The 12,136-nt window shown below is 35.9% G+C and overlaps 1 protein-coding gene across 1 annotated transcript in view; it reads left to right on the forward strand.

Annotated features, from left to right (window-relative positions):
• Positions 1-12,136, forward strand: part of chchd6a (coiled-coil-helix-coiled-coil-helix domain containing 6a) — a 73,586-nt gene that overhangs the window by 26,226 nt on the left and 35,224 nt on the right. The window contains exons 6-7 of the mRNA XM_073822713.1: positions 34-57; positions 3,003-3,086. Coding sequence (XP_073678814.1) covers positions 34-57; positions 3,003-3,086 — 108 coding nt within the window. The remainder of the gene's footprint in view (positions 1-33; positions 58-3,002; positions 3,087-12,136) is intronic.

Raw genomic sequence — 12,136 nt, forward strand, 5'->3', positions numbered from 1 at the left:
TTCTGATTTTCCTCTCATTCTCTCTTTCTCAAGCCTGCCTCTGAACTGGATGCCTGGGTAAGCATGGCCTACTCCACAATCGTTGTTACATTTCTCTCATTCACTCGTTCTTCCTTCCTATCTCCCCGCGTCTTGTTCCCTCCTCATTTAAACATGGTGTTTTGGTTTTCATGCATTAAGCCCCGATTGTGAGCATGCAAACCATGTCGGCCGTCGTGGCGGTTTCGGAGCTACCCAGCTAGAAAATTGCATATGATGCTCGTGCTGATGGAGGTGATTTACTGCTCGCTCGAGACAGGAGGCAGAGGGAAGGGGGTGATTATGTATGCCCGTAATTTGGGGTTGTGCTTTGTTGTGCACTGTTGTCTGGCTGCTACAGTACATGCGCCTCTCTCCCGGTCAGCGCCACGGGGCGTCTCTCCACCACAGCGTTTGCACACGTGTGTTTATGCGAGAAAGCACGACTGTGTGAATGCCGTTTCCCGCTGGGCTTAATGTATCCGTGCCTCGTACGTAGTTGCGGAATGAGGGTAGCTAATTACAGGGGGGATGCACGCATGTGTGCGAGCATGTTGCTTTCTGTGTTCCCTTGTTTGAATACTTGGTCTTTTTGCAGCTTTCAACTCATTTTGTGCTTGTATATCCCTCAAAGTCGTGTAAGGTAATCGCTGCTATTGCTTTTCAATGGCACAGATGTTTGCATGCTCACAAATAGTCCATATCATCTCAGACAGTCAATCCCCCTGCTTTGTGCTTGCAGAATCGACGCCAACCGAACCGATCGCACTCAGTTATTGCACACCTGTTTTAGCGTCACACGCGTGGATGAAATCACCTACAGACTTGTGTACGTCGTTATCTCGCGTCCTCAATTTCTCTGTTTATTTTTGGATTCGCTTCGTGTTGTAAATCCTCCTCAATGCTTTATTCGAGGGCTGAAAATCTTACACCAGCTGTCCTTTTCCTAAAGTCTTTGGCAGAGTCAGCAGTTTGGTTTTAAGAGCTTTTGGTCCATGCTGTTTGAGCGGAGCAGAGCTGTGCGCTGTCCTGCGTCCGGCCTCTCTTGAGTATGGTCAACAGTTTTGGACCAGTAGGGACATATGCTGCTGAAAGCATTTGCTAATTCGCTGCCCAAAAATCTGAAAACCTTGACGAATCTTTTGGAAATGCCAAGAAGTTGTGAAATTTCCAAAAATGACAGTTGGACTTTCAGTGTTCTAAGCTTATAAGCCTTATGGTATAAAAATGTTTTTAAATTTAATATTACCAGCTAGAGGGCTTGAGGCTGGGCAGTGTGTTGGTTTCTGTTTTGCCACGCAATCTGTATTTTTTTTTCTTAATGTTCAGTCAGGCCAGTAGATCAAATTTTTAAGTGCACTGCTAACATTCACTGGCTTCACCGATTTTTTTTGTGTACTTTTTACTGTTTATTTATTTATTTATTTTTTACATTTTCTAGAAATATTATTTATTACATTTTATTTATTGACAAGCCTCTTAATTTTTGGAGTTGGTCAAGATTAAAAAATATATTTTAGCAATTTCTTTTCAATATTTATTTATTTTTATATATTCTGTACATTTGCAATAAGCCTCTTAATTTTTGGGATTAGTCAAGAACAATTGATTGACCATCCACTGGCCAAAAAGTTTTTTTTTTAATTTTTAGTTCTATTTATTTATTTATTTTTATAAAATTGCAAGGCAACTGTTACAGTGTTTTCCTTGTACTAAACTAATTTATTTATTTTTTTCAATATATTCTTTTTTTGTTTATTTATCTTTACAAAAATGCATGTGCAATAAGCCATTTAATTTTTTGAATGGGTCAAGATTCAAAAATAAATTTTATTTTTAGCATTTTTACAAAATATTTGGTAGAAATATTAAAAATGTAAAAAAAATTGTTCACTACATTATTAATATTTTTCAAATGTATTTTTGATATATTTTGTACATTTGCAGTAAGGCTCTTCATTTTTGGAATTGGTTAAGGTTCAAGAACAATTGAAAGGTCACCCACTAACCAAAAAAATTTGTTCAATAAATTAATTATTATTTTATTTTATATATTATTTTTTATTTATATATCTTTACAAAAGTACATTTGCAATAAGCCTCTTCATTTTTGTAATTGGTCAAGATTAAAAAAGACATTTTGTTTTTAGCATTTATTTAAATATTTGCTAGAAATATTAAAAATGAAAAAAAAAAAATTCACTAAATTATTAATTTTGTTTTCGGATTGTTGAAGATTCAAGAACAATTAAATGACCATCCACTGGCCCCCAAAAAATAAAAAAAATAATTATATATATATATATGTATGTATGTTATTATTATTATTCTTTTATTATATTCTTTTTTTAATGTATATCTTTAGAAAAAAATAAATTTGCAGTAAGCCTAATTTTTGGAATTGGTCAAGATTCTAAAAAAAACATACATTTATTTTTAGCATTCTTTTAAAATATTTGTTAGAAATATTAAAAATGTAAGAAAAAAATGTTCACTAAATTATTATTTCTTTATATATATGTATTTAAATGTATTTTATATATTTTATACATATGCAATAAGCCTCCTAACTTTTGGGATTGGTCAAGATTAAATAGCAATTGAATGACCACCTACTGGCCAAAAAGAATTAATTTTTTTTTTTAGCTTTTTATTGTTTTAAATATTTGCTAGAAATATTAAAATGTGAAAGTTTTTTTGTTCACTACATTTTTTAAAAATAATATATTTTTTATATTTGCAATAAGCCACTTAATTTTCCACTTAAGATTCAAGAACAATTGAATGACCACTCTCTGACCAAAAAACATATTTTTATTTTTATAATTTTTTTATATTTGCTAGAAGTATAAAGCACTAAAGTATATATTTATTTAATTAGTTAATTTTTTTAATCTATTTATTTGTTTAATTTTGCACCTGCTCTGGGCAAGATTTGGGCAAGATCAATTGAATGACACAACTCTTCATTTACTTCTTTCCAGGGGAAGCAGCTGGATAAGAAGGAGGCTGAGCTAAAGGCGCTGGAGGCTTTCTACAAGGAACAGATCACACAACTAGAGAAGAAGGTTGGTGTATCTCCATCAATTTAACCCAACTCATTTTTTCAATTTCATGATATATTTTTTAAACATGCTAAATGCCGATAGGTTAAAATAGCTCCCAGATACTAATGCTTTTAGTGTGTAAATGCGCAAATACCGTAGTACGGCATCTGTGGCATTTCTCTGGAAAAGCTTTGAAAACGCTTTGCTTTTAAGTTCTCTCTTCCCGTATAATTTTCACAGCCGGTTCTTGACATTTTCGAGAAATAAAAGTTATGACGCAGAACATCAAGGAAAGGTATGCATAAGCAGAAGACAGCCTCGGGATCAGTGGGTGGTTAAGAACTTGTTTCCATGCTGTTGTCAGTTTTCCGCTTCACGCAAGGCTATAGTTGTTGAAGATGAGACGCGTCTGTTTGTACACAACTCCCGTTACGCCATAATATTTGAGGATGAAAGCACCGGTTATCCTCTACTGCTGCGTTCAGTCACTTTCAAAGACAGATAATGCCCAAACGGGGCCATTTTCCACCGCACTACCTTCAGCCATCTATCCTTCGTAAATGACTGGACAGAGATCATAATGGTTCATACAGCACTGAAGTGGGAATCTGAAGTGCATTGGCTCCATTTGGATGGGCAGCAATGCCGACTGCCTTTATCCGCTGGGTTCACACCTTGATTGACCCCCATTGGTGTAAAAAAATGAATAAAGTTACGTTAAATGGAAAGGGCTTGCTCGGCGCGGCGAGGGGCAATGGTGCAGAAAGTGCTTTAGCCAAAGCCTCAAAACCATTCAGCTATTGGCAAATGAAGTCAGAGTCGCTCTCCAAGATTTGTGATTTTCCTCAGTCCCCCTTCTCGTTCGTTTTCTCTCTTTTGCCCTCCCTCCCCCATTTTTTTCCTACGCTCGCTCTCTCTGAGGTCTTATCGACTGCATGCAGCAGGCAAAAAAAGTGAGATTTGCTTTTTTCCCCTCTTTACCAACATGCTGTAGGAAAGCAGCCCAGCGTGTAACAGTGGCCGTGTTGTATGGAAGTGGGTGTCCATAAAAAAAGGCATTTTTCGCGTGGTTGACTTACCTTATTTCCCAGAATGCAAAGCAGAATTCGAACAACCACCAACAAAGGAACATTATAACTTCGTAATGTAATAATGTCAAATGAATTTTGTTGACTTTAGCGGTGGACTCACCTTATTTCCCAGAATGCAAAGCAATATTTGCAGAATCTCGATAAAGCAACATTGTAACCTAGTTGCTTGGTAACATCAGACGAGTTTGGTTGAGTCCATTAAATAAATTTGACAGTCTATGGTGGTTGAGTGACTTAATTTCCAAGAATGCATGGCAGGATTTGAAGAACGACTGCCAAAGGAATGTTTAACTTCTTTGGTTGTTTACAGTGGTTAAGTGCATTTTCCAGAATGCAAAGCAATTTTTAATTACAAAACATTGTGACGTAGTTGTGTTGTAACGTTAAATTAATTTCGTTGACTTCAGCATTTTTTAAATATTGCCTGTGCATTCTGAGAAATAAATGGACTTGACTTAAAGGAGTAGTTCACTTTCTGAACAAAAATTTACAGATAATGTACCCCTTGTCATCCAAGATGTTCATGTCTTTCTTTCTTCAGTTGTAAGAAAATTATGTTTTTTGAGTAAAACATTTCAGGATTTCTCTCCATATAATGGACTTCTATGGTGCCCCCGAGTTTGAACTTCCAAAATGCAGCTTCAAAAGGCTCTAAACGATCACAGCCGAGGAAAGAAGGGTCTATCAAAACGATGGGTTGTTTTTTTTAATAAAAAATTTCAATTTATATACTTTTTAACCTCAAATGCTCGTCTTGTCTAGCTCGGCAAGATGAGCATTTGAGATTAAAAAGTATATAAGTTGTAAATGTTTTTAGAAAATAACCCATCGTTTTGCTAAAAAAGACCCTTCTTCCTCGGCTGGGATCATATAGAGCCCTTTGAAGCTTAATTTAAACTGCATTTTGGAAGTTCAAACTCCAAAGGGGGCATCATAGAAGTCCATTATATGGAGAGAAATCCTCAAAAAACACCATTTCTCTACGACTGAAGAGAGAAAGACATGAACATCTTAAATGACAAGGGGGTGAGTACATTATCTGTAAATTTTTGTTCTGAAAGTGAACTACTCCTTTAAGTCAACCAAATTCATTTGACGTTACCTTCGGAGATTCTCTAAATACTGGTGTGCATTCTGGGAAGAATTTCTAATTACGCCATATTGATTTCACTTACTGTCCAGAATGTACAACAATATTTAAAGAATGAATGTTAAGGAATTATAATATACTGGTTGCATAGTAACAGCAAATTAATTTGGGTACTGTGGTTGAGTCTTATTTGCCAGTTTATAGTCATGTCAGATGAGCTTGGCTGGATATATTAAACAAATTTGATTGTGTACAGTGGTTGAGCAGGGATTGATGCTTGTTTCCCACTGAGCAGTGGAAAAAAAAACACTTTATTGGTACAATGAAAATGTACTATGTAATGTGTTTTTCCTTAATGAAGGGATACAGGAAGACACTGACAAGGAAAATGGTTTAGAAAAAAATATTTAGAAAAGTGTAAGAGGGTCATTCCGTATCAACCTATTTTTTGATTTTGCTCATATGTTTTCTGAGGAAAGATAGACGTGTATAGTAATGAAAGCCAAAGTAATACATGTCATGGGTGAATATTTACTGGGTAATCCACTATTTTGCAAAGGGGGTCAAAATGGCATTTTCGCCTGAGATGGCGGTGTTATAGAGCAGTGGTTTTCAATCCTGGTCCTGGGGAGGACCCACTGCTCTGCACATTTTGTATGTATCCCTTATCTGACACACTCAGTTAAGTACACGGATCTCTCTCCTAATGAGCTGATCTGTATCAGGTGTGTTAAATAAGAGAGACACACAAAATGTGCAGAGCAGTGTGTCCCCAGGACCAGGATTGAAAACCACTGGTATAGAGAAAAACAAGATTAATTCCTAGTTTCAACATTATATATTCTTCAGATCAGCTGTATACAAAGTGACTAACATTTAGTTTTCAACCACTGAAAATGGTTATTATTCAACAATCTAAATATGGAGCCTCATTGAGGTCCCCATATCTCTAGGACTGAACGATGTAGGGCCTTGAAAATGAAGATTTCGAAAGAAAGGTATATTAAGAACTAGAATCTAAAATCATACTGCAATATCTTCAATACTTCTTGAGTTATAGGCACGCAAACTTTGAAAAAAAGAGTATTTATGACACTCAAAAAGGTATGTTCAATTGTTTAGACAGAAGGAAATGAGATCTCTAGGGCCTTAAAAATGAAGATGCCAAAAGGAAAGTTTGTTCAGACCCAATATCTGGATGTTCTCTATCTTTGATACTTCTTAAGTTACAGGCATGCAAACTTTGAAGAAAACAACTTCAAAATTGCTGTTTCCCCATTTTTGAATGGTCACCCTTGGCAAATAATGCTACAAAGATTTTACTAACAGATCTAGCAAACTTTGAAAAAAGAATATGTATAGCACTCAATGTATGTTCAATGCAATTGTTTTGACAAAAGGGAATGAGATACATCTCTAGGGCCTTAAAAATGAAGATACCAAAAGGAAAGTTTACTTGGACCCAATATCTGAAAGGGCATTAAGATAGCTTTAATACTTCTTGAGTTACAGGCATGCAAACTTTAGAGAAAACAACTTCAAAAGTGCTGTTTCCCCATTTTTGAATGGTCACCCTTGGCACATAATGCAACAAAGATTGCTGAGGTCAACAGATTTTACTAACAGACCTACCAATCTCTGTGTAAAAATAACATTATGATGTTGCCATCTTTCTGAAGTCATTTTTACCCCCTTGCCTTTGGCTCTGAATCCCAGGTGAAAATTGGCATTCTGACCCCCCTTTAAAAAATAGTGAATTACTCTGTAAATATTCATCCATGACATTTAATACTTTGGCTTTTATCACTATATACGTCTATCTTTCTTTAGAAAACATATTAGCAAAATAAAAAAAATTGATCCATATATGCTAGTAAAATCTATATTTGAAATGGTATGTGTTAAATAATGTTCTCAGGGCTGCCCAGACAGAAGGTACAAGAGTTTACATTGAATTAAATGGTACATACATTTTTATTGTGTAAACAAAAGACCAATATTAACCAGGAAAACAAAACACAAAAAAGGTATTTTAATGATTAAAAATGTCTGCTAATAAAAAATTCTACTATGCTTTGGTGTTTACTATTAGGAGTGAAACACTCTTACATACGGTGGCCGAGAGAGGCCAACGCGCTGCAAACAAGAAAACACATGCAAACAGAAAAAACGACAACAAATTAAGAAAACATCTTCATCAGTTTGACAACACAGGCGCTGCAAATTCTCACAACACAACCAAACTCAGAAACGCGCTGCGAACACACGAAGGCGCTGTGAACACACGAACGCGCTGCATATAGCACGGACCACAACGGAAATGTTTCAGGGGGACCTCAAAAAGTGACGAACTCATCTGGGACCTGATTATTTTTTCAGTGGCTGTTGGTCAGAGCAGAGGTGTTATCGGTGAACTATCGCCTTTTAGTGATAGTATAGTATCACTTAAAGGTGATAGTGATATAAATAATCAGGTAATATAGTGATATAAATAATCAGGTCCCAGATGAGTTCGTCACTTTTTGAGGTCCCCCTGAAACATTTCCGTTGTGGACCGTGCTAAATGCAGCGCGTTTGTTAGTTTGCAGCGCCCTCGTGTGTTCGCAGCGCGTTTCTGAGTTTGGTTGTGTTGTGAGAATTTGCAGCGCGTTTCCGTATTTGTGTTTGCGTTGCGAGGATTTGCAGCGCCTGTGTTGTCAAACTGATGAAGATGTTTTCTTAATTTGTTGTCGTTTTTTTCTGTTTGCATGTGTTTTCTTGTTTGCAGCGCGTTGGCTTCTCTCGGCCACCGTACTTACAGCCATCTACAACATATTACAATGTAAACACCATAAAGTTGATATTGGCATAATTCATCAACAATTGGTCATAGGCAGTTGGCATAAGTGCGCAATTTATCCACTTTCGAACTGCTTTGAAATCGTAAACCTGTAAAATGCACAACAGTGCATTATTTTTTTTTAAAACATGCAGCACTTATATTTTCCATTCCCACATTAAAGTCATCTTAAAATGATAATTCATCTATTTATTTAATTTGAGATAATTAAGACTTAAGTCCTGCGGGGACTTGTTTCATTAACACGTGCTCCTAAATACAGTACAGACCAAAAGTTTGGACACACCTTCTCATTCAAATGAATGAGAAGGTGTGTTCAAACTTTTGGTCTGTACTGTATATTTTTCTGTTTATTAAAGTTTTTACTCTACATTTGTGCAGTTTTCAGTGGGTTAGTGATATTTTTTAAATATATATAAATTAATAAATAAATATTTTTTTAAATGGGTTTTTATACAAAAACTGCTTTTTTATGTGAAATTCACTTTATAAAAGACCCACATTTCTAACCTTAATTCATGGGGATAACATGGATAATTTCACTAGTTTAGTGTAAGATTTTTGCCCATCTTTTGGAAAATCCAGTTTTAAAAGTAAAAAAAAAAACTTTTACCGGTAGGTGGCTGCAGAGCTCCACTATTTGCTATTTGCTATTTGACCACCTGAAAGATATTTTTTCACAAGTTTTTTCAGTTGAATTGATATCTACAGTACAGACCAAACGTTTGGACACATTTGAATGAGAAGGTATGTCCAAACTTTTGGTCTGTACCGTATGTTTTACAATTCACACACTTCTGTTTCCTGTTGAGTCATCTTATTTGCCAGAATGCACAGTAACACTTGAAGAATTACTTCCAAAGGAACACTATAACTTAGTAGCTTAGTAATGTTGAATAAATTTGGTTGTTGACGGTGGTTAAGTCATATTATTTTCCGGGAATGCAAAGCAATATTTGAAGAATTAGTAATAGATTTAATATAAACAGACAAATGGAAAAACAGTGTTTAAAAGTGTATTATAAATCTGTCTCCAGCTCAAAATGAAATGAGAATTAAGTCTGAAAGACAGTGGGATATAAATCTGCTGCATGTGAACAATGTTAACTGTAAACAGTGGAAACATTGTGGCGTGGCTGTATAATAACATTAAGCTAATTTGATAGACAACAGTGGTTGAGTCACCTTAATATTAAAATTTGCAGTGCATTTTGGGAAAGTCATCCAAATTCGTTTGACGTTACTAAATAAATCTCAATGTAATTTTTTTTGGATTCTCTGATGAAGTAACGTATCATAACATTGTGTTGAGTCACCATATTTCCCAGAATGCACAACAATATTTAGAGAATGACTGTCAAGGCAACGTTTCATCCTAGTTGCGTAGTAACGCCAAATGAATTTGGTTGACTTCTCTGGTTGAGTCACCTTATTTCCCATAATGCACAGTAATATCTGAGGAACCTCAGTCAAAGTAACATTATAATCTAGTTACATAGTATCGTCAGACAAATTTGGCTGAATACAGTGTTTGGAAGAAAACATGGCAAGGCCGTTCCTCCATTAATATTAATGTAAGGTGTCATTTTTATATTCTGTGACTAAAGAAAGTGGCATTAGATGCAATATTTGTATTCTCTATCAAACGCTGTATTCAGAACAAGAGAATAACCCAGCCACCTTGACAGCTTTAGAGAGATAATTCCTCTCTATTTTACTCTCTCACTTTGTTCAGCTCCTCTTGCTTTGTTCATATAAGCTGTACTAAGAGGGTAGCTCACTCACTGGTTTGAAGAATTGCCTTTTTGTTTATTCACTTTGGGCCCAGTGATTCGGGGGAAGGAGATGGAGATGAATGTTTTGGGTACATGCTTCATTATGATGCGAAAAGAAAGGATTGCAAAGGGAAATATTAACACTGGGACAGCATCCATGGTGGCTTTGGCGGGCTGATAATTTAACGCTTGTGTCTCTGAAAAGAGGGGATTTGTTCCACGGTGTACAGTTAACGTTGTTCGCACGCGGCAGATTTACACCCCACTGTCTTTCAGACTTAATTCACATTTCATTTTTAGCCAGAGACAGATTTATAATACACTTCCAAGAACCGTTTTCCATTTGTCCGTTTATATTAAATCTGCATTACTAATATTTCACTGGACGTTAGCTGAGTCCTTGTATGGGAAAGTATGATGGGAAAACTGTTCTTTTTGAATGAATATGGAGCTGTGGCCTAGCAGTTAGATCACACGCTCAGGTAATGGATTCTGGGAAGTGAATGTATCCATCTATCGTACTATCCAATATCGGTCGTTCTATTGTTCTATCCGTCTGTCTATTATTCTGTCTTTTGTTCTGTCATGCTATCTGTTGTACAATATAGATAGTTCTCTCTTTTTCCCATGAGAGCGTGTATAGCCATTGTAACTTGAATGCTTCAAGACTTCTGGTCTAATCCACTTTCATTCATTTCCATTCATCAAAACGGATTGTTATGCTGCTTGATATCGCAAAGTAGTATTTCTTATCGGAATATTTTAATACATTGCTGTAATTATGAACAGACTGGTTTGTATGGCAAATATTTTTATTGTTTACTGCCATTTGTTATTTTTCTAGTTATTTACCTATAGTGGTTAATGAATATTCATAGTGGATTATAGTATATTCACAGAAAAGAGCGTTCTTCTGCTTCGCAAAACAAGGGGGATTGTCCATCCATTCGTATATCCATTGTTACGTCTCTTAGTATGTCTGACTATCGTTCTATCATTCTGTTTGTTTGTTCTATCTGTCTATCTGTTTTTCTATCTTATCGTTCTTTCTTTTGTTCTCTTTGTCTATAATTCTCTTTCTGTTTATTGTTCTCTCAATGTTCTATCTGTTTGTCTTTTTATCATTATATCTATCATTGTCTATCTATTGTTTTGTCTCTGTTTCTGTCTGTCATTTCTGTTGGTTCTGTCTGTCTGTTCTTTCTGTCTGTCATTCTCATTGTCTATCTGTCATTCTGTCTGTCGTTCTCTCTGTCTGTCATTCAGTCTATCTGCTGTTCTGTCTGTTTCATTCTGTCTGTCTGTTGTTCTTTCTGTCCCAGCAAGCATTTTTTGGTCTAAAAGACGTCTATTAGCCGTGAAAACACAGCCCAGACGTCTAGGCTAAAACAAGTTTGTATTTGGGCTGTCAGTGAAAATTTAATAGACGTCTACAAATATCCCAGTATTAGACTAGTCATCAGTTTAAAAATGACAAATTAAAATTACAAAAATTAAACCATAAAACCTTGTAAACGCTGCTGAGTTTGCTTACAGGGTGGAATATCATACATCTAACTAGTTATTTTGCCAAAAAATGGCATGCAACCAAATTCAAGATTATTTGGGCTGGAAGTGGGTTACACATAGCCGGACTATATCGGGTTTATGGTTAACCCAGACGGTGAAATGACGACTATTGCTTGCTGGGGTCTAGCTGTCTGTCTGTCTGTCTGTCTGTCTGTCATTCTCTGTCTGTCATTCAGTCTATCTGCTGTTCTGTCTCTTTAATTAATTCTGTCTATCTGTCATTCATTTTGTCTGTCTACCTATTATTCTGTCTGTCTGCCATTTTAACTGTCTATCTGTCATTTTGTCTGTCTGTCATTCTCACTGTCTATCTGTCCTTTTGTCTGTCTATCTAGTGTTCTGTCTCTTTCATATTTGGTTGGTCTGTCTGTCATCGTTTGTTGTTCTTTCTGTCTGTCTACCTGTCATTCTGTCTGTCTGTCATTTTCACTGTCTATCTTTAGTTCTGTCTGTCTATCTGCTGTTCTGTTTCTTTCATTCATTCTGTTTATCTGTTTGTCGTCATTCGATCTGTCTGTCTGTTTGGTGTTCTTTTTGTTTTATATTCGGTTGGTCTGTCTGTCTGTCTGTTGTCATTTCCATCTGTCTACCTGTCATTCTGTCTGTCTGTCATTCTCACTGTCTGTCTGCTGTTCTGTGTCTTTCATATATTCTGTCTGTCAGTTTGTCTGTCTGTCTTTCATTCTCACTGTCCATCTGTCTATCTG

This window comes from Garra rufa, chromosome 18 (genome assembly GCF_049309525.1).
Source record: "Garra rufa chromosome 18, GarRuf1.0, whole genome shotgun sequence".
In the NCBI taxonomy this organism is placed as follows: domain Eukaryota; kingdom Metazoa; phylum Chordata; class Actinopteri; order Cypriniformes; family Cyprinidae; genus Garra; species Garra rufa.